Source organism: Leopardus geoffroyi, chromosome D1 (assembly GCF_018350155.1).
Source record: "Leopardus geoffroyi isolate Oge1 chromosome D1, O.geoffroyi_Oge1_pat1.0, whole genome shotgun sequence".
Taxonomy (NCBI): domain Eukaryota; kingdom Metazoa; phylum Chordata; class Mammalia; order Carnivora; family Felidae; genus Leopardus; species Leopardus geoffroyi.
In genome coordinates, this window is record NC_059329.1 from 107699295 (window position 1) to 107720359 (window position 21065).

General features: G+C 62.3%; 1 protein-coding gene across 6 annotated transcripts; it reads left to right on the forward strand.

The window, feature by feature from the left end:
* The first annotated feature begins 3602 nt into the window (after nucleotides 1–3602).
* PLCB3 (phospholipase C beta 3) lies at nucleotides 3603–20626 on the forward strand. 6 transcript variants are annotated; one of them, XM_045485746.1, is made up of 32 exons: nucleotides 3639–3884; nucleotides 6381–6458; nucleotides 6723–6791; nucleotides 6873–7013; nucleotides 7253–7332; nucleotides 7414–7467; nucleotides 7557–7632; nucleotides 7737–7837; nucleotides 8356–8522; nucleotides 8608–8754; nucleotides 9681–9921; nucleotides 10098–10182; nucleotides 10261–10447; nucleotides 11248–11453; nucleotides 12367–12463; nucleotides 12555–12639; nucleotides 12912–13036; nucleotides 13323–13477; nucleotides 13559–13720; nucleotides 14360–14459; nucleotides 14549–14653; nucleotides 14875–14966; nucleotides 16227–16371; nucleotides 16462–16497; nucleotides 16594–16786; nucleotides 17152–17293; nucleotides 17390–17466; nucleotides 17585–17674; nucleotides 17758–17815; nucleotides 18186–18272; nucleotides 18361–18580; nucleotides 19654–20626. In XM_045485746.1, exons 1-31 carry the CDS (start codon nucleotides 3786–3788, stop codon nucleotides 18562–18564), a joined length of 3684 nt encoding a protein of 1227 aa, XP_045341702.1. In that variant the 5' UTR covers nucleotides 3639–3785; the 3' UTR covers nucleotides 18565–18580; nucleotides 19654–20626. The 6 variants fall into 6 exon arrangements, with proteins under 6 accessions (XP_045341701.1, XP_045341698.1, XP_045341700.1 ...); XM_045485745.1 differs by lacking the exon at nucleotides 19654–20626 and having other exon boundaries at nucleotides 3603–3884; nucleotides 18361–18983; XM_045485744.1 differs by lacking the exon at nucleotides 19654–20626 and having other exon boundaries at nucleotides 3636–3884; nucleotides 17086–17293; nucleotides 18361–18983.
* Nucleotides 20627–21065: the final 439 nt, after the last annotated feature.

The following is a 21065-nucleotide window of genomic DNA, read 5'->3' on the forward strand; positions in this document are numbered from 1 at the left end:
CTCAAGCAGGCTCCATGTCGTTAGTGTGGAGCCCGAGGTGGGGTTTGATCCCAAGACTGTGAGATCACGACCCGAGCCGATATCAAGATGCTTAACTGACTGAGCCACCCAGGTGCTCTGTTGGAAGGTTAACTAAGAAAATATGTGGAAGTTTCAATGACTGTATCACAGAGGTTGACCAACACAGCTAGAGAGGGAGCTCAGGCCCCCTGTCACAAGGTCTCTACTTATCCCCCTACCCCCAGATACCACTCAACAAGGTTGTATAGCTCCTCCGAGATGCTTCCACTGATAGTAGGCTCCCCCTTCGCAGTCCCAGACTGAGTCTCAGGATCTGAGGGGCAGTCAGGGTGTCTGTCCCAGCCTCTCACAGACACTTTCTCTCTGGATGCCACAGAAGCCCTCTGTAGCAGGCAGGGTTCAGAGAGGCTGAGAGTGGCCTGGGGTCACACAGCCGGTGCTGCAGCCAAACTCAAATCCAGAACGTTGTTAGGCTTACCGTGTAGTTGAGAAAAAGAGACAATGAACCCAGAGGCTGGGGATGGTGTGTGTGTGTGTGTGTGTGTGTGTGTGTGTGTGTGTGTGCTGGGGGGAATAGCAAGGTGGGCTTCTCCTTGAGGGCCCTGGGTTTGAGGGCAGGCTCACAGGGCTCATTCCAGGGCAGGTAGAATGGGCTCACCTCCCTCCCCAGCCCTTGTCCTGGCCTTATCCTCCCTTCATCCAGCCTGGAGAGCTGGTGGAGGGCTAACCCTTACCCTTGCAGATTAGGCAGGACCCAGCCTTTCCACCAGGAGCCCCATCCCTGGCCCGGCCTCTGGCTCTGAGCCAATTTACCCAAGTCCAAGTTCCCCACCACATCCCACGTCACCCTACCAGGGCAGGTCGGCTCTTTCTGAACTAGAGCATTGATTCAGGCCTTAGGGGTGCTCAGAGTTACGAGTGGGGATATGCGTACCATAACTCTGTGGCAGTGGAGCCTACAGTCCATAAAGATCTGGGTACCAGCCCCAGCTCTGCCTCCTAGAGGCTGTGACCCTGAGTGATGACTCTCCTATCCCTCCTCCCCTGAGGGAGGCCTCCTGTCATGTCCAAATTTCGCGGTACCCCTGGGCAGGGTGGGGAGGAGCTGACGATGCTCCTCCCGACTCTCCCTCTCTCTCCTTTCTATGACATCTGTACCATGTTCAGTCCTTCCCCATGGCCACCTATCCTGAGAACGGTCAGTGCAGAGGTGGAAGCTGGGCTGCCCTGCACAGAACCTGGGAGTGGAAGAAGCGGGTTCAAATCCGAGCTCTGCCCAGCACGCTGAGAGGCCGCGGGCAAGTCACTTAGCGGCTCTGAGCCTCTTCAAGGGGGCTGATTCTACCAACCTCCGGTGGTTGGGGGCTGAGAGCTCAGCGCTGAAGGCCCACATCTCAGCCCTTGCTCTTCTGCCTGAACCCTCCCGGGACTGGAGTATGCTGCTCCTCCTTATCCTGCCAGCCTCAGACTGTGGCCTCCCCAGCCCCACCCCACCTGGGGTTCCAGCCCCCCCCCCCCGCCCCCCGGCCACCAGAGTGCAGCTAAGGCTCCTTTCAGTGCCTCCTTGGACCAGAAGCCCTGGAGAGGGTCCCGTGGGCCACAACCGCTCCCTTAATCGAGGGTAGAGGCGGAAAGACTGCCTTCCTTCCGCCATTATGCTTGCCGAGAAACCCTATTACCATCACCAGGACTGGAAGAAAGTGTCCAGGAGGAAGGAGTCCTTTAATGGGGCTGCCCTAGCCTCGGGAGACATGACGGTGGTGGGGGGAGAGAGGAGAGGCTCAGGCTTGGGAAACAGGCTCCCATCCTGTTTTCCAAGGAGCCGCTGCCCAGCATTTCTACGAAGTATCCCTGCCCAAGGCCTAGGACCCACAGCTCAGGCCCCTACCCTCAGGGCCTGCCTCTAGGCGCTGCTAGCCCTGCCATTGGCCGGCAGGCCCTCTGCCCCAGGGCTGATCTGTGCCCTCTCCTCTTCCTCCCTGATGCCCCCACGGTCTGCTAGCCACTCCTCAGATGTCCAGTGGCCTGTGGCTTGGGGTCATTTTGTACCCATTTGCTTATTCATCCTCTGACAACCTCCAGCTTCTGGGCAAGGTGACCGAGGCACAGAAGGACTGAGTTTTGTTGGTAGACTTGAACCTAAGCCTGTGGGAGCAAAGGCCACTCCCCACCCTGCAGGGCTCTGCCCAATGAGAGCCAGTGGTCTCGGGATCTCTGCAGGGTATGACCCTGCTGCTCTTGTGAGAGAGGACAAGAGGATCACAAGTCCTGTCCTCCTTTCTTGGTCTCCTGAAGGGCAAGGAGTGGAAGCAGGATGAGCCAGCCTTCAAGTCAGAGGGCTCAAATCCTCCTACAAAGCTGCATGACCTTGGGCAAGTCTCTTCCCCTCTCTGGGCCTCAAATGGAGATAATAATCACACCCCACAGGGCCTCTACCAAAGGCAGGGAGATTCGTTAGGTTAGAGTTGGTGTCCAACAAGGTGGGGATTTGGGGAATGGCCAGTGCCAGGCAGGGCTCCCCTTGGAGGCCTGAGAGCCTGGGGCGAAGGGGCCTGCAGGGCCCGCTCCTCCTCGACTGCCCCCTCCTCCCCTAGAACCAGCTCCAGTCTCTTTCTGGGTTTCTAGGTGACTTGGCTGGCCCCTCTGGATGAGTTCTACTTTAAACCTACTGCTGCTACTGCCTCTGTATTGGGGGGGCTCCCACAGGGGCCCCCAGGCAGGAGCCCCCCCAGCCAAGCCCTGCGGGAGGGGCTGCAGCCCCCACCTATCCTGGTGCCCATGCGCCTTCCCCCCTCCCATCTCTGGAGCACAGATTTCAGGGCACCTGCTGTAGGCCAGGCACTGCGGAGCCCCTCCTCAACCCCCCTTGTTCGTGGACACCCACGAGGCTTCTGAACCCTTTGGGCAAGCGACCAGTTGTCTCCTTCACAGTGTTCCGTAGGAAGCCCAACGGGCTCCAGGTTCCATCATGGGGGTCTGCAGAACGAGGGGGCTATTCTAGGGCTCACTCTGGAAGGCTGGGATGCTTAGGTCCTTAAAGGAGGCGGCAGGCGCACGGCCTCCCCGGGCTAGGGACGGGGGAGGGGCGCCAGCCGGCAGGAGGCCCATTAGCTGGCTAAGTGCTCCCAGGGAGGGGGAGACCGAGCGGCAGCAGGGGTGGGGAGGGGGGGGTGAGGCGAAGTGAGGGCAGAGGGGGTGGGGTGGGAGTGGCTTTTCCTGCATTCAGCTAAGTGCTGCTGGAGTGTGGTGGGGGCAAGGCGCCCCAGGCCCCTGTCTGGCCCTCCAGTAGTACCCTCGTCCCCGCCCCTCCGAAACCTTAGCGGGCTGAACCCTCTCGGTCTTCAGTACCGCCCTCTACAGCCAGTCTCTCTGGCTGTACCCCTAACAATCGCCCTGGCGCCAAGCGCTCTCCTCCAACCCCAAGCAAGTCCAGAAGAGCACCCCCGGCGAAGTGCCGGGGTCCAGGTATGTCCCTGCCCCATCCCCCCTGGCTGCAGTCGCCGCCCCGACCGCCAGGGGGAGCCGCGGACGCGGGGCGGGCGGGCCCGACGCGACAGGGAGGGGCGGGGCCAAAGCGGCCCCGCCCCCGCCCCGCCCCACCCGGGCCCCGCCGATTCTCTGGTCTGTCCGGGACAGACTGGCGGGCGGGCGGGCGCTGACGCCGTGGGGCCGGAGCGGGCCGTGCGGGAGCGCGCGGACGGAGCAGCGGCGCCGTCGGTCCCCGTCGGGGCTCCGTGGGTCCCCGACTCGCCCCCGGCCGGGCCATGGCGGGCGCCAGGCCCGGCGTCCACGCGCTGCAGCTGGAGCCGCCCACCGTGGTAGAGACCCTGCGGCGCGGGAGTAAGTTCATCAAATGGGACGAGGTAAGCGCGGGGGCCCCCTGTTCCACCCAGATCCTGGGACTCCCTCGCTGAAACTCAGTCAGATGCCGGGGACCCCCACCCGAGCCTGGGCTGGCCACGGTGCCCCCCCCCCCCCCACAAGCCAGTCTCGCTTGTGCTCCGGAAACTTGAGTCCCCAGTCGTGCCGTAATGAAGACTTTGGCCCCCAACCCCACCCCCAATCCCTTCAGCTGTGGAAAATTTGGATTTCCACTCCTTGGTCCGGAGACCTTGAACCCCAATGAATCCCGGACCCCCCTTTTCACTCGCTCTTTCCACCCCTCCCTCCCGGTCTAATTCTGGTTCCCCCAACCCCGGCCTGGTCCCCAGACCATTGCCCAGCACTAGACTCTGGCTGGAGGACCCTGGCCCCCAATCTGGCTCAGCGCACCCCCATTCTTCCTAGTACCCTAGCCTGAACATTATTCTCCATTCATCACTTTTTCACCCTATTCTTGCTGCACCCTTTTGCCCTGCTTCAGGAGCCCATCCCAGCTCAAGGCTCAGGAGAGAGCACCAAGTCACCCCCTAGTGGAGTCTTTGCCCCCCAAGTTCCTCCACTCCTAGGGAACTTTGCTCTCCACTTCTTAGCATCAGGGACTTTGAAACCCAATAAATCCTGGCCCCCCTTTCTACCGCCCCTGCCCCTGGTGCTTCCTAGAGGCCCCGGCCCCCACCTGCAGCTCCCCGCCCCATCCTGCGCCCCACCCTCGTTTTTTACACCGCCCCCTCCTCTGCCCCCTGGGCCCCTCCTTCCCCAGGGCCTCCACCCCGCCTGCCTGAGCCTCCCCGCTGCTCCTTCCCAGTCAGGCCAGAGGCCTGGAAGACTCTGAGCTCCTTTCCGGCTGGGTGGGGCGGGTAGGCGTGGGAGCTGGGGGGAGGGGCTGGGGGCGTGGCCTGAGGCAGCAGGTGTGCCTTAGAGGGGTGCCTGGGAACTCCAGGGACCAGAGGAGACCCCTCCCCCCAGTCTCGCGCAAGGGAAAAGTTTCTCCTTTTCCTTCCAGTGTGATAAACCCAAATAAGGAAGTGGGAACTGGGAGAGGGCCCTGGGGGTGGGGTGGGGGTTGCTGACTGGGACTTGGGGCTGAAGAGCAGGGGGCCTGGGCTGTCTTTGAAGGCCAGACACCAGGGAAGGGGCAGGGGAAGGCCCTGGGGTCGGTACCCACAGAACTCCCCTCTCCTCACACTACTGGGGGACCTGAGCCCCAGGGCAGGGTTGGGAACCCCAGAGAGGGGCTGAGGATGGGCGTCAGCAAAGTGAGGCGGGGAGGTCCCCGCATCCCTAAAGTGCCAAGGCCTCCTGTCCTTTGTAAGCAAAGAGATGGGCGGGGCTGGTTGCAGATCCATTCTCCAGAAAAGGAAACTGAGTCTGGAAAGTAGAGACTAACTCCGGTCCCCATAATGGGGTGGCAGCTAAGGCCATGAGCTGAGAGCCTAGCAGGAGTCCTGCTTCCTTGCTGCCCAGGCCATGGGACTCTGGAGCCATACTGCCTGCGAGCAGGTCCTAGCACCTCCTTTTGACCTTAAGCAAGCACCTAGCCTCCCTGTGCCTCGGAATCCTCATCTGTTAAATGGGAAGTAGGATAGCACGGACTTCACAAGGTTGTTAGGAGGACTGAGTGAGCTCATAGAGGGCCACTTGGTCCGGATGACCCTCCCCCCAGCTCTGGCTGCTCGTCCTGAGTCGCACAAGGGTGGCCCTGGGAGTGTGCCAGGGACCAGATCCTCCTCAGAAAATGGAGCTGGCATACCCTTCCTTGTCCTTCTGCCAGCCGCAGGGCTGTTTGAGGGAAGGGAAGACAGAATTCACCGTCTAGTCCCAAGGGCAGGGTGAGTCCCCTTCTGGGGGGACTCAGTCTGTGTTCTGTAAGGTAGGGGGAGCCACAAGACTGTGAGACTCCAGTTGGGTGCAGGGTGGGGGGGGGGGTCATGGGCTTTGAGGCAGATGTAAGGGCTGACTGGTTGTCATGAGGCCCTGGGGGACACAAAAGCTGTGGAAGTCAGACTTCCAAACCCTCTGCTTTCATTCCGTAAATATTCTGCAGGGGGCTCCAGGGGCCTCCGACCACTAGGGAGCTGTCAGACCCTCTGAGGAAATTGAGCCCAGGGTTGGGGTCTGGGGAGGGGGGGGGGTCAGATTTCATGGGTAGAGAAGGAAGGAGAGGATATTCTAGCAGAGGAGCAACAGTGGAAAAGCTGGAGGAGGGGAAAGGGAGTCAGTGGTCCCTGTGACTGAGTCTTAGAGTAGGATACAGGTGAGGGCGGGAGGGGCATTGGGACCCCAAATGTCACGCCAGGGACAATCGCGTGAGCTTTATCCAAGAACCGTAGGGAACCACAAAGGACCTGTGGGCTGGATGAGGCTTCGTTTTCACTCAGTGGCAGGAGCACTGGGGTGGATGGCCGGAGGGAGTCCAGGGATCAAGCCTGGGCCACAGCCCTCACTCACTGACCCCTGCCTTCCCGTCCCGTCCCCAGGAGGCTTCCAGTCGGAACCTGGTGACCCTGCGTGTGGACCCCAATGGCTTCTTCCTGTACTGGACAGGACCCAACATGGTGAGGGTGGGCACTGGTACAACTTGCTCAGGTCTAGGACCCCTGGCCCCGACCCTTGAATCCCTCCTACCCACCCAGGAGGGTGGGGCCCAGCTGCTGGCTGACCTCTCCCACGGCTCCCTGGACAGGAAGTGCTAAGGGCGGGGGCTGAGGCTGGGGCTACAGCAGGGGGTAGCCACTCCCTGGCCCAGGGGGCAGATCTTGGGGGCCCCTGGCTCCCGCCCCATAGCCTCTCAGACCTACTCTGGCATTTGGTTTCCCCAGGAGGTGGACACCCTGGACATCAGTTCCATCAGGGACACGCGGACGGGCCGTTATGCCCGCCTGCCCAAGGTGAGTGATGGGGTCCCGGACCGAGGGTGGGAGCGAGGCATTGGGGGGACCCCTCTTTACCCTTGGCTTTCAACTACTCAGGACCCCAAGATCCGAGAGGTGCTGGGCTTTGGAGGCCCTGACACCCGGCTGGAGGAGAAGTTGATGACAGTGGTGGCCGGGCCAGACCCGGTGAATACAACATTCTTGAACTTCATGGCCGTGCAGGATGACACAGCCAAGGTGGGCTGGGGCCAAAGGGTCAGCCCTGGGGAGCCTCACTGCTGAGTCAGCCATCACTTAGTGAGCATCCATTGTGTCCTAGGCTGTTCTCTACCCCTATTTCTAATCAGCCTCTGACAAGGCAGTATTTAAGCACTTAACTATGGACGTACCTGGTTCTGGGTGTGGGCTGGGGCTGGGCCAACCCCTCTGTTCCCCGTTCACTCACCCCCCCCCCACCCTGTCTCCTGACCCCTCAGGTCTGGACCGAGGAGCTGTTCAAGCTGGCTATGAACATCCTGGCTCAGAACGCCTCCCGGAACACCTTTCTGAGAAAAGCGTGAGTCCCGGGCCTGCCTGGGGGGTGTCGGGGGTTCAGGTGGCCACGCCCAAGGCGTGACCCTTCTGCCTGCCTCCCCAGATACACCAAGCTGAAGCTGCAGGTGAACCAGGATGGACGGATCCCAGTGAAGAAGTGAGTACCCCTTGCCTCAGCACCTTCTCTCCTGCCCCCACCTTAGTGACCTTTGCCCCCACTGACCCTGACCCCTCTCACCTGCTCAGCATCCTGAAGATGTTCTCAGCAGATAAGAAGCGCGTGGAGACTGCGCTGGAATCCTGTGGCCTCAATTTCAACCGGGTGAGGAGGCCGGGACAGGAGCAACGGAGGATGTCACGGAGGGTGTCTGGTCTCTTGGGGCTCGCTGCCCTTTGGGTTCTCACCCCCACGCTTCTGGTCCCCAGAGTGAGTCCATCCGGCCCGACGAGTTCTCCTTGGAAATCTTCGAGCGGTTCCTGAATAAGCTGTGTCTGCGGCCAGACATTGACAAGATCCTGCTGGAGATGTGAGCAGGGCTGGGCCCACCTCCCAGCGCCCAGAGCGCTGTGTCTGGCCTCTGCTGACATTCCTCCTTTCCGGCACAGCCAGGGGAAGCGGCACGGCCGGGGGTCCCCGTGCGCCAGGGCTGGGGCCGAGGCTGTGCCGTGAACTGCTCTGTGCTGAGCCTTGGCTGGGGTTACTTTCATCAGCCTGTGCCCGGGGCTGGGGACCGAGGGGCTTCGATGTGCTGTGGGACTTTGCCTGAGCTCACACAGCGAGCGAAGACTGGGGCTGAAGTCGGGAAGCAGGCATAGCGGGCCAAACACTCTGTGGCCTCCAAAGCCCTTGCTAATGTCAATGCCGGCACCTGGTGGTTAGGAGGGTGGATGGGAAAACTGAGGCCCCGGGGGGCACAGCCATTTGCCCAAGTCCCAACCAGCAGGTGCTAGAGCCAGGCCCAGAACTTTCCTCTTCTCCCGGGGCGAGGGCCTGGAGCAGGGGCTGGGGAGGCTCTAGCCTGACTCAGCTTCCTACCCCCTTTAGAGGCGCCAAGGGCAAGCCATACCTGACGCTGGAGCAGCTCATGGACTTCATCAACCAGAAGCAACGGGACCCGAGGCTCAACGAAGTGCTGTACCCACCCCTGCGGCCCTCCCAGGCCCGGCTGCTCATTGAGAAGTATGAGCCCAACCAGCAGTTCCTGGAACGAGGTGAGCCGGAGGGGAGCCAGTCGGAGTTGGGGGCTGGCAGCAGGAGGCGCCCCAACTGACCCAGCTGAGCCCACCCATCCCCCAGACCAGATGTCCATGGAGGGCTTCAGCCGCTACCTGGGGGGTGAGGAGAACGGAATCCTGCCCTTGGAGGCCCTGGATCTGAGCGCAGACATGACCCAGCCGCTAAGTGCCTACTTCATCAACTCCTCACACAACACCTATCTCACAGGTGAGTGAGCCACCCTCGGGCAGCTGGAGCGGCGGCATCCATGACCTCTGCCCCTCACGTCACCTCCCTCGTTTGGGGGTGACCCGTCCTAGGGATGCAGGCAGGCAACAGGCAGCCTACCCCAGGGGAGCGGGGCTTCCCTGCATGGGCACATTTCCCAGATGGCCCAGAAGCCTTTGCTGGGGAAGGGCTGGCCTGCGAAGGGACACTGAGGCTGGGCGCAGGTCACCGTGTGGTGGGCTTCAGGAGGAAGGAGGCCGGAGGCGGGATGGCTGCTGGGGCAGGTAGAGGTGAGAGGGAGTGAGAGAAGGAGGCAGGGCTAGACCAGGGCACCGGAGGCATTTGGATTTATCCTAAGTGGGCGGGAAGGGCTTTTCGGAGGGTGTTATTTAGGGGAGGCGATGAGGCCCAATAAAGGGAACAGGTGCTCTGCAGAGATTGCATGGGAGGCAGCGAGGGGCCTCCCCGGGCAGGAGGTGATGGAGGCTATTCCAGGGCGGCGGCAGGCAGTGAAAGGAGGAAAGGGAAATGAAGGGCCGTGGGGGTGTTGGGGACAACTCTCCGCTTGAGGCCAGTAGATAGGAGGGGGATGTTTATCTGAGAGAGGACGAGCCCCGGCGAAGGAACCCGCCATCAGCCAGCTCTGCTCGATGCTGACTCTGCCCGGTTTGGATGGATGCCAGGGGCTGGGTGGCAGGACGTGGGCCCCGCCCTGGGGGATTTTAGGAGAGATGATGCTGGTTCCACAGTGAATTAAGGAGTGATGGAGGGCTGGCCAGACAGCGTGCCAGGGCCGGGCCGGGCCGGGCCGCCGCGGGGGCCTCTGCGTCTCCAGCATGGCTGGTTGAGGGGCCGTGGCGGGCCTGGGGAGGAGGGTGAGGACCCCGGCTGGCCAGGCGGCTGTGGTGATGGAGCCTGGCCGCCAGCGGGGCAGCTGGCTGGGACGTCGTCGGTGGAGATGTACCGGCAGGCACTGCTCTGGGGCTGCCGCTGCGTGGAGCTGGACGTGTGGAAAGGGCGGCCCCCGGAGGAGGAGCCCTTTATCACCCACGGCTTCACCATGACCACCGAGGTGCCGCTGCGAGACGTGCTCGAGGCCATTGCGGAAACCGCCTTCAAGACCTCGCCCTACCCTGTCATCCTCTCCTTCGAGAACCACGTGGACTCGTGAGTGGGCCCCTGACCCGGGGACCCCCCGATCGGCCCAAGACAGCCATCCCACCAGGGCACTCTTTGTTCCTGTGACCCTCTGACCCCGAGGGCCTTCGGTCTCCCCTGGGGACTGAAGTCAGCTTCACCCCACCCCGTCCAGGATCTTCTGACCTTTGACCTTGGCCCCACAGGGCAAAGCAGCAGGCCAAGATGGCCGAGTACTGTCGTTCGATCTTCGGGGACGCGCTGCTCATCGACCCACTGGACAAGTACCCGGTATGAGGGCTTGGCGCTGGGGCAGGGCGTGGGGGGTGAGGGCGCCCCTGCAGGCCCTGACCTGTCTGTGCCCGCCAGCTGGCCCCAGGCGTCCCCCTGCCCAGCCCCCAGGACCTGATGGGCCGCATCCTGGTGAAGAATAAGAAGAGGCACCAGCCCAGCACTGGTGTCCCCAACAGCTCCATTCGCAAGCGGCCGCTGGAGCAGAGCAACTCGGCCCTGAGCGAGAGCTCTGCCGCCACCGAGCCCTCCTCACCTCAGCTCGGTATGGCCCCTGCCCGGCCTTCACCCCCGATCCTGACCCTGAACTCTTAACCTCACTGAGTTCAACCTCCCCAGTGACGCTCCTGCGGCTCCCGGCCTGACCTCCCTCCCCGCGGGGTCTCTTACTGCCACGCAGCTGATGATGGGACCTCTGACCCCTGTCCCCGGGCACTGACTTCACTGAACTTTAGCCCAGCCGGATTTGGTTCCATCCGATTTCTGACCCCTCAGCCTCAGTTTCCCACCTCGCAGAGCCCTCCTGTTAACCAGATTATGACCCTGAATTCTGACCCCTGGCCTCTGACCTCCATGAACTACCTCCTCATGCTTCGGGTGTGGCCCTCAGACCTCCAGCCCCTGTTCTGTGACCCCCACTGAGTCCGTCTACCCCTTGGTTATGATTTTAGCTAACCCTTGACCTCTCACTTTATCAAAGTCCCCTGGGCATGTGACCCCGACCGCTCACCTCACTGAGCCACCTCATTGGGTATGGCTCTGATTGACGCCTGACTTGGGAATCCCACTGTGTCATCCTTTACCCCCACTGCCAAGGCACCTGTATCTCAGTTCCTGGCTTCTCACCCTTCTGAGCCACGCCACCTACCTCTCTGATGGATAGGACTCTGGACCCTGACCTTTGACATGTGACCCCTATGCACTACTCTTGGCTTCTGCTCCTACCCCCGGCCACACTGCCCTGAGATCACCCCCTGACCTCCCCACTGAGTCGCCTCCACACACAGCCCCTCGTGGCTCCTGAGTGTCTATGTTTGAGGACCCCTGTGGCCCTGTTTTCTGCAGGGTCCCCCAGCTCTGACAGCTGCCTGGGCCTGAGCAATGGGGAAGAGCTGGGCCTTGAGAAGCCCAGCCTGGAGCCTCGGAAGTCTCTGGGCGAGGAGGGGCTACAGCGGGGCCCTGATGCTCTTGGATCTGCCGACCGTGAGGATGAGGAGGAAGACGAGGAAGAGGAGGAACAGGCAGATCCCAAAAAGCCGACCTCAGATGAGGTCAGTCCCACAGGCGGGAAGAGGCAGACGCAGCCCGTTTTGAATTCCCCAAGCATTTGCTGAACACCTACTGTGTGCCAGACACAGTACTGTGTACTGGGTCTGACCATGATCAGATGTTATTCCTGTTCTCTTGGAGTTCCCAGGGTGTGTGGGGGGGATGGGGGGAGGAGGGGGTCATAGGTACATAGGCACGGAAGCAAGTGTGAAGTTATGCTCATGACTGGGCCGGGGGAGGGTGAGTTAGGGGGCAGAACTGGGGGGAAGAAGGAGAGACTGACCTGGGCGGGGAGGTTAGGCGATTAGACCTGAGGAAGAGGAACATCGCGTACGTACGCGTGTGTACAAAGGCCCTGTGGCAGGACTGGACAGTGCAGGAAGGGGCAGTGTAAGACAAGGGAGTGTTGAGGTCCCAGGAGCGGCGGTGACAGGAAAGGTGGATCCTGAGGTCAGATTTGGGAGGGGACCAGAGTGGGGAAGGGTGTGTGCGGGTGTGTGCAGGCGTGGCCAAGCTCAGCATTGAGGGTGTCAAGTTCAAGGCTCTTGGTGGGTCACCCGAGAGGAGATGGCAAGATGGTAGTTGGAAATAATGGCTCGTCTGCACGTGAATAACCGGGTCCCTGGGGTTGGGTGAGGAGTGCCAGCTTCCAAGGATCAGGGAGGCAGGAGGCAAAGGAGGAAGGTGGGGCCCAGGGCACGTCGCCAAGGCTCCAGAGAGAAGCCTGTGGGGCAGATGGGACGAGGACTGACGGTCCACGGAGCGGCTGGGGCCCTTGCTGAGAGCCACTGGGCAGTGCAGTTGCAGAGGCGGGCAGAGGGTCAGGACCTCCCTCCTGGCAGGGGGCAGATGAGGCAACTTCCAGCTGATGGCTGGGGGGCATGGCCCTGCCGACCCTGTCTTTGGCGGCCACAGGGCACTGCCAGCAGTGAAGTCAATGCCACTGAGGAGATGTCAACACTCGTCAACTACATCGAGCCTGTCAAGTTCAAGTCCTTTGAGGCTGCTCGAAGTGAGTGGGGTAGGAGATGGTGGGAGTAGGAGCCAGCCCAGCCTCTCCAGACCTGACCCCCTCCCCCACCCCTCGCCCCCCCCTCCCCCAGAGAGGAACAAATGCTTCGAGATGTCATCCTTCGTGGAAACCAAGGCCATGGAGCAACTGACCAAGAGCCCCATGGAGTTTGTGGAGTATCCTTCCGCATTGCCGGGGCTGGCAGACCAGGGTGGGGGTGCTCACAGGCGGGCTCGGATGTTCTGATCCCGCTCATGCCACCTGCGCAGGGTCCTCACCCTCGAGCACCTTGGCCTGGGCTTGGGGCTAGCCTGGGAGACTGCATGGGGGCTAGGCCGAGAGGCAGGGGGGCCGGAGGGTCAGAGGCCGGGAAGGGGGTTCACAGGAGCGCAGGGTGGACCTGGGGCGGGGGCCGGTAAAGAGCATGGCCCCTGACTGCCCACCTCAGATACAATAAACAACAGCTCAGCCGCATCTACCCCAAGGGCACCCGCGTGGACTCCTCCAACTACATGCCCCAGCTCTTCTGGAACGTGGGCTGCCAGCTTGTGGCCCTCAACTTTCAGACCCTGGGTGAGCACCAGCCTGCCTCGACCCCCCGGCTTCCAACCTCGCCAGTTTCTGCCCTGCGACCTTGGCTGACCTTGTCCGAAAGGACTTCTGACTGCCTGATCCCAGATCTCCAGACCAAACCAAGACCTTGGCTCACCTCAACTCCTGACCTTGGCTGACCTTTCCCCCTGATCCCACTTGATCTGACCCTCCCGGTCCCCGGTCCTCCCTCTGCATTGAACTGTCCTTCCCGACTCCTGACCCCAGGGGGCTGGCTGACCCCTGCCGTCCCCACGTCACCCCCCAGATGTGGCGATGCAGCTCAACGCGGGTGTGTTTGAGTACAATGGGCGCAGCGGCTACCTGCTCAAGCCCGAGTTCATGCGGCGGCCGGACAAGTCCTTCGACCCCTTCACCGAAGTCATCGTGGACGGCATCGTGGCCAATGCCTTGCGGGTCAAGGTGGGGCCAGGGGAGGGCCCTGGCAGGGTGTCCTGGGGGCGGGACGCTTCGCAGCCACCTCACCCTCCTGGACCCCCTCAGGTGATCTCGGGGCAGTTCCTGTCCGACAGGAAGGTGGGCATCTACGTGGAGGTGGACATGTTTGGCCTCCCCGTTGACACACGGCGCAAGTACCGCACTCGGACGTCTCAGGGGAACTCATTCAATCCTGTGTGGGATGAGGAACCCTTTGACTTCCCCAAGGTGAGCCCGGGGCCTGCGCCTGCCTTGCCGGGCCCTCGGGGCAGCAGGACGCAGGTACATGGGTTGGTGGTCAGGAGTCGGAAGGCGGGTGCGCCTGTCACCTCCAGGCCCCGCGTGTGACAGGGTCAGGCCTGGGCTCCTTGCCCTCTGCAGCCTTTGAGAAGAGCACAGGAAGGTGAGACAGCAGGAGGGCCTGCAGCGCCCCCCATGAGGAGCGGGGGCAGCCCACCCCCTCGCTCAGGCAGGAAGGACCTGTCTGAGATCACAGCCGCAGGCTCACGCCAGCTCTGGCCCGCCTCCCGGATGGACCGGACCTGGGTGCGCTGCTGGGGTGGGCGTGGCTCCGTCCCGGACTCAAGGCTCACTGTACAGTTTCTAACCTGGCAATGACCGGGACTGTCCCATGAGAGCGGTGCCTGGAGGGGTCTGCCTGTTCTCTCCGCTGCTCGCCATCGGTTTGGCCAGGCCGTGGAGGCCGCCACTGGTTCAGTGGCGACGGCGACCGATGGTCAGTAATTGGGTCAGCTCGTCTGAGGGTCCACTCGGAGCGCTGGCCTTGGTGGCTGTGGTCAGCTGTGGCTCTGTGGACGCGGTGGCCATGGGTCAGCTCCCTGGCTCAGCACCGGTCTGGGCCCTCAGGTGGTGCTCCCCACGCTGGCTTCGCTGCGCATCGCGGCCTTTGAGGAAGGCGGCAAGTTTGTGGGGCATCGGATTCTGCCCGTCTCTGCCATCCGTTCAGGTGAGGCCGGCTGCGCTCTGGGAAGCACAGGGGCGGTGTGTGCGGGTACCCGGTGGGGCCCAACCACCTTGCCGTCCCCCCCCTCCCAGGGTACCACTACATTTGCCTGCGGAACGAGGCCAACCAGCCGCTCTGCCTGCCAGCCCTGCTCATATACACCGAAGCCTCCGACTATATTCCTGATGACCACCAGGGTGAGCAGGGGCGGGGGGTCGGGGGCTGGCCAGGCAGGGTGGGGGACAGGCGTGCCGGCAGGGTCTGGCAGTGGCTGAGCCAGGTGGCCCCAGCTGAGGGTGGTGAACAGCCCTGAGGGCGGGTTTGGGTTCCGTGGTCCTTCCGTGAAACCAGAACAGTGGGGAAGGTGTGGCCCCGGGGCTTCTGTCTCTGAGACCCTTGCCCTCTGCTCCCCACCCAGACTACGCAGAGGCCCTGATCAACCCCATCAAGCATGTCAGCCTGATGGACCAGAGGGCCAAGCAGTTGGCCGCCCTCATCGGGGAGTGCGAGGTGAGCCAGGGCAGGTCAGGGGCGAGCGGGAGACAGCAGGCTCCGGGTGACTTGGACCCTTGGGGCTGCTGGGGGTATGGGTGGGGTGGGGCGGTGAGGGCTGATCTCTGGACCCCGTCTTCTCCACGCTCCCCTGCCCGCACTGCCCCATCCCAGTGCCACCTGGTGGTCTGGCTCCTCTCCCCGAGTGGAGCGGTTCACTGCCTTACTGTCGACGCCAGCCTGATGGCATTCACCCACACCCTCTGCCTGTGGGGCCGGTTCCCCTTTTGGCTCCTCTCGTCCAGAGTAGACAATAGAGCCAAGGGTATGCTGAGCGTCAGATCTGCGCCTGGCCCGGTGTGAGCTCTTTTCACCGACTCGACTCCTAGAATCCTCCCCCCCGCCCCCTGTCACCTGAGTCGGGTCCTGCCACCCCAGTGTAGAGATGGGGACACTGAGGCTCTCCAACCCGGGCCTCCAACGCCGGCCATTCTGCCATGCCGCCTGGTGTGGGGCCTCTGGCCTTTCAGACTCCGTAGGCTCAGCTGCCTTGGGTGACTGTCCACGTCGTAAGGAGGTGGAAACTACCCCTTTTGCGAGCGGGAGGCTTTCAGGACAGACCCGGGCTGGAATCTCTCCAGCTGAAGGGCAGGGTTCGGCTGCTTCACCAAAGCGGTTGGAAGCCACAGAAGCTTTTAAACCCTGGGGTCCTGGGGGCCAGGAGATGGGCAGTGGCTTCTGTGGGGAGGGGTCAGGAGCGGAGGCTTGCCCGCACAGCTAGAGCCGGTCCCCCGGGGCCTGTGGCAGGCAGAGAAATGAGGCTGCTGGAGTTGTCAGCGGGAGAGGCTGGTGCCCACTCTGCGGTCACTTCCTTCATTGATTTAATCAGGAGCTAAGCAACGAGGAAGATGAGCAGCTGTGGGTGAGGGTGGAGGGGGACTGGGAAAGGGGGAGGAAGCTTGGGGTGGGGCCAAGGTTTTCCTGAACAATCTGGAAGTTCCTGAGCACACGCAAGGGGGCCCGGCATCCTAGGGACGCGACCTCACGTTATCTGCCCCACACCCTGCGTGGAACCGGGGTTCTAGAAATGCTTACCTTATTACCTCTTATTTCTCTTGGGGGTGTTCAACAGCCCCATATTCTAGATGGGGAGTCCAGGCCAGACGGGCCGAGGGAAGCGGACCAGGGGCATCGGGGAACCCCGGGAGGTCGTGAAGGACAGAAGGGCCTGGAGAGAACGGCATTTCTGGAAAGAGCATTCCGCTTTCTCCCCCTCAGGCTCAGGTTGGCCCAGAAACCTGCCAGGAGACTCCATCTCAGCAGCCGGTGACCCCAAACCCCACACCCAGCACACTGGACATCTCCCCGCGCCGGCCCCCGGGCCCCGCCACGTCCCCTACCAGCCCCTCCCTCAGCAGCCCAGGTAAGGGGCAGCCTGGGCCCAGGGTGGGCTGAGGGGGCAGCTCCGCTCTTCCGCCCGCCAGCCTCTCACGGCCCTGCCTCTGCCCTCCAGGGCAGCGCGACGACCTCATCGCCAGCCTCCTCTCAGGTGCGGGGCAGGGGCTGTCCTGGAGGGGGTGAGGCGCCCCTGCGGGGTTGGCCTGCCCCGGCCCAGCCCCGCCCACCTTTGCCCCGTCGCTCGCAGAGGTGGCCCCGGCCCCGCTGGACGAGCTCCGAGGCCACAAGGCTCTGGTGAAGCTCCGGAGCCGGCAAGAGCGAGAGCTTCGGGAGCTGCACAAGAAGCATCAGCGGAAGGCGGTTGCCCTCACTCGCCGATTGCTCGACGGCTTGGCCCAGGCCCGGGCTGAGCGCAGGTGCCGGCAGCGGCCGGGTGTCCTGTGAGTGTCCAGACCACGTGCACGCGAGTGTGTGCCGTGCGCGGTGACGGGAACGTGCGGGGGGGGGTGTGCGCGTGGGGTTCTTCACGAGGTGAGCTCCTTGACGCCCAGGGAGGAGGGTCCGGTGCCAGGGAGATAGAGTCTTCCCACGTTGGGTCCCGCCCTCCCTGCCGGGGAACTAGATCGCTCTAGAAGCCCCCCCCCCCCCCCCCCGAGGAGCACGTATTTCCAGCAACCGGTGCCCACACAGGCTCCTGTCATTCGGATGGAACTGATGGGCCTCGTTGTTGGCATAACAGACACCGCCCTCCCGGCCCGAGTCCCTGTGACAACCTGAGTGTCACCCAGAGGGGTTCTTCCTGCAGAGGCGGGGAGGACGAGAAGGCGGAGGAGGAAGAGGTGAAGCGGTATCGAGAGTTCCAGAAGAGACAGGTGCAGAGTCTGCTGGAGCTGCGGGAGGCCCAGGCGGATACAGAGGCCGAGCGGAGGCTGGAGCATCTGCGACAGGTGAGGTGGGCGTGGGGCAGCAAGCGGGGTGGGGGCCTGTCTCTCGGACAGACCCGGCCTCAGCCTGTGTCACCTGGTGGCCGTCCGTGTCCGCAGGCTCAGCAGCGGCTCAGGGAGATCGTTCTGGATGCTCACGCCACCCAGTTCAAGCGGCTGAAGGAGACGAACGAGAGGTGAAGGCCAAGGATCCTGTGTGGGTGGGGCAGGGGGCTCCCTGGTGTTGTTAGGAGGAGGGGAGAGCCCCCAGACCTGCCCTCCACCCTTCCTCCTCCCCGCCACCGGCTCGTCCAGGGAGAAGAAGGAACTGCAGAAGATTCTGGACAGGAAGCGCCACAACAGTATCTCAGAAGCCAAGACAAGGGAGAAACATAAGAAGGAGGCGTAAGGGCACCGGGGCCAGGGGGGCTGGGGGCTGGGAGCCTGGGGGGCTGGGCACCGAGCCCACTCTGTCTTGCTCCCTGCAGGGAGCTGACAGAGATTAACCGTCGGCACATCACCGAGTCCGTCAACTCCATCCGTCGGGTGAGTGAGGCTCAGGTCCCGCCGCAGCCCCCTCCTGTTCCTTCCTTCATTAGAAAACCAGCTCAGTGCCTGGCCGATTGCTATATTATCCTAGAGGGACTTCTAGAACCTTTTCCCTCTGGGCCCTACAGCCCTCTCTTGCCCCCTGACATCCTATCTGGAGCCAACTGCCTGTAACAGTGTCCCATGGCTTTGGAGTCTCTGTCTGGAATGTTTGCTGGGTCACGTTGGAATCCTGGCCCCGCAGCTCTGGGGGGCTTGCACCTGCCTGACTTCTTCCGTAGCCAGAGCCCTAGAGCCCTGACCCCTCCCGTAGAGACCCGTGGCTGAGCCTCCCCCCTGCCAACTCCCCCCCCCCCTCCCCCCGCAGCTGGAGGAGGCCCAGAAGCAGCGGCACGAACGCCTTGTGGCCGGGCAGCAGCAGGTGGTGCAGCAGCTGGCCGAAGAAGAGCCCAAGGTGAGGCCTTGGATGAGGCGGGCAGGAGGCAGGCAGGGCGCTGGGCGGCCCGGCCGCGCCTGTGATACTCCCCCTCCTCCCCCCGCAGCTGCTGGCCCAACTGGCCCAGGAGTGTCAGGAACAGCGGGCAAGGCTGCCCCAGGAGGCCTGCCGGAGCCTGCTGGGCGAGACGCCGGAGGGGCTGGGGGACGGGCATCTGGTGGCCTGTGCCAGCAACGGTCACGCACCTGGGAGCGGCGGGCACCTGTCTGGCGCTGACTCAGAGAGCCAAGAGGAGAATACGAAGCTCTGAACTGGCTGAGCGAGAGGTGGCCACAGGATGGGTGCTGGGAGGGCAGGAGGCTAAGACACTAAGGCTCTTTGTTTTGTTTTTGGTTTTTTTTTAACTTTTTATCTTTAGAAATTTTATTTTTTTAAACCGGGGCAAGCACCCCACACTAACCCCCTTACTTCACCCTCCTGGGGCCCCATTAGTCCCCAGCCCCTCCTTCCTGCCTTCAGTCCTAAGGAAGGTGCTGGGTCACTGTGGGCCGGGAGGTTTCTGCGCTCCCTTGGTGCCCACACCCCAGAGTGGGGGTTGTCTCCCTCACTTCCCCCGGGAACACTGGCGGAGACTTTGAGCTCTGGGAAGTAGGGTCACCTTCTTGCTCTCTTCTTTGGGAATTTTTTTTTTTTTTTTTTTTTTACATGAATAAAAGTGGATTTCAGGGACCCTGTGTGCAGTGTGGTCTGGGGTGGGGCGGTTCTGGAGAGGGCCCTGGGCCCTGGGTCTGGCTCTACGGGCTTCAGTTTCCTCATCTATAAAAAGGGTTTGTGGGGTTGAGGTCAGGCCCTCGGTGAAGGGTTGCTGGGTTTTAACCTTGAGACCTCCTTGCTGGGGGCCTGCAGATCTCCCCGATGACCTGACATTAGAGGTCCTGTGGCCTCCCCCCACACTTTCCCGCCTTTATGTCCTCTGTTTCGGGCCTCTCGCTTCTCCCCCCCCCCCCCCCCCATTACTTTTCTCCCTCCTGGGCCCTTCTTGTCCTCCCTTCACAAAGGCTTAGGCCTCTGCTTCAGGAAGCCTTCCCTGCCCCCCCTTCCTGTTGCCTGATATGACCCAAGCACCCAGCATCTTCCGACGAGGCGGTTCTGGGCCCCTCGCAGGCAGTTGACTCTAACTGGGGATGGACCTTGTCAGCTCAGAACCTGCCCGACATCAGGGGACCGGACCTGGGCTCTCGGGTGATACGCCAGGTGGGGAATGGGTGGACCTGGTAGTGACCCTTCTCCCAAGGGACTCTTGGGAGAAGGGAAGCTGACAGTCACAGATGCATACAGGGACTGGGAGACCCAGCATCCCCCTCATCCCTGTGAGGGAGATGTTATGCCTGTTTTACAGATGAGGAAACTGAGGCCCAGAGCAGAAGTCCCGTGTGCCAGGCCACAGCTAAGTCAAGATGTCCTGACCTGGAGGCAGGGCGGGCCTGGACCTTCTATGGCAGACTGTCTTCCGGCCAGGTTGGAGGACCTGCTCCACGCTGCTCTCTCCTGCCTCTGGACCGCGTGGAGTGGCAGAGACCCCGCGGCGAGGGCGCGGCTAGGTTCTGCTGCAGGGTCAGGCTGGCATGTCTTCAAGGCCTCTCCCGGCTTCCTGGCTTCCTGGGCCGACTGCCTCCCTCCTCCAGAGGAAGGCCGCCTCTTATCTGGGCTTATCTCCTGCCAATTGAGTGTTTTCTTTCTTTGTTTTTGCTGCAGCCTCAGGCAAACAGGGCGGGGAGGCCAGAGAGAAAAGGCTGCCCGAGCAAGGCCCTTCCCAGGGCTGGGGGCCTCTCCCCTTTGCCCTGCTCCCTCAGGGTTAATACCGTTATTGTCCAGACCTTCCGGGCTGCTGGGGTCGGTCAGGCCTTGTCCTGTCCCCAGACTGGCCTACCGTATTCCGTGACCAAGTCCTATCTTCCCGATGTGGCTCACCACTACCTTACAGAAGAAACACTCCGTGTTAGTCCCCGGATCCTCAAAGGCCAGGCTCAACTCCAAACTCCTGGGTGTGACATTCCAGACCCCCAGAATCCTGGCCTCTGCTGCTCCCCCATATCCTTTCACGGGTCCACTCTTTTCTCTGCTGGCAATGACAGCTTCCTTCCCCATCTCTCTTTTTAAGTAAGTCCCAGCTCTAACTCACCTCTGCCCTGGCCCTCACCCCGGTACCAGTCCCTGTTAACAGCACTCAGCTGGCGGTAACTCCACTCTGAGAGGCTGGCTCACCTCTGCCAGGAAGCTTCTGACGGCGGGGCTGTTGTGGCCTAATTCATCTTTGTATACAAAGCGCTGGCTGGTCTATAGGGGGCGCCAATAAATCTTTCTGGAATTGAGCTCGGAGCCCTGCTCCCAGGTCCTGGTGAAGCTTTTCGGTTCCCTAGTGATCAGTCCATTCACAGCTCTGGGACCAGCCTTCTTCCATCGTCCCCTCCCCCGCTTTGTGCGTCCGGCCAGTTCCCTGAACAGAGCTGGCCCCAGGCCGACCACACAGTAGCTGTTTGAAAGGACTGACCCAAATAGGAACAACTGACCCTCCCCGGGGGACGGCGACACGGTTTGCAGGGGGCGGAATAACGGCGGCCGGCCGGCTTGCAGTTCCCAAGGACCATATTAGAGATAAGGACCTGGAGGTCCCCGAGGCCAGGCAGCCCTGGCTCTGGTGGCAGCATGGACCCCTTCCTGGTCTCGGTTCCAGGATGTCACTCAAAAAGAGCCTCCTTTTCCCTTATGTGTAAGACGGCGGCATCTTTCGAAACTGTCCGCGCTAGCGTT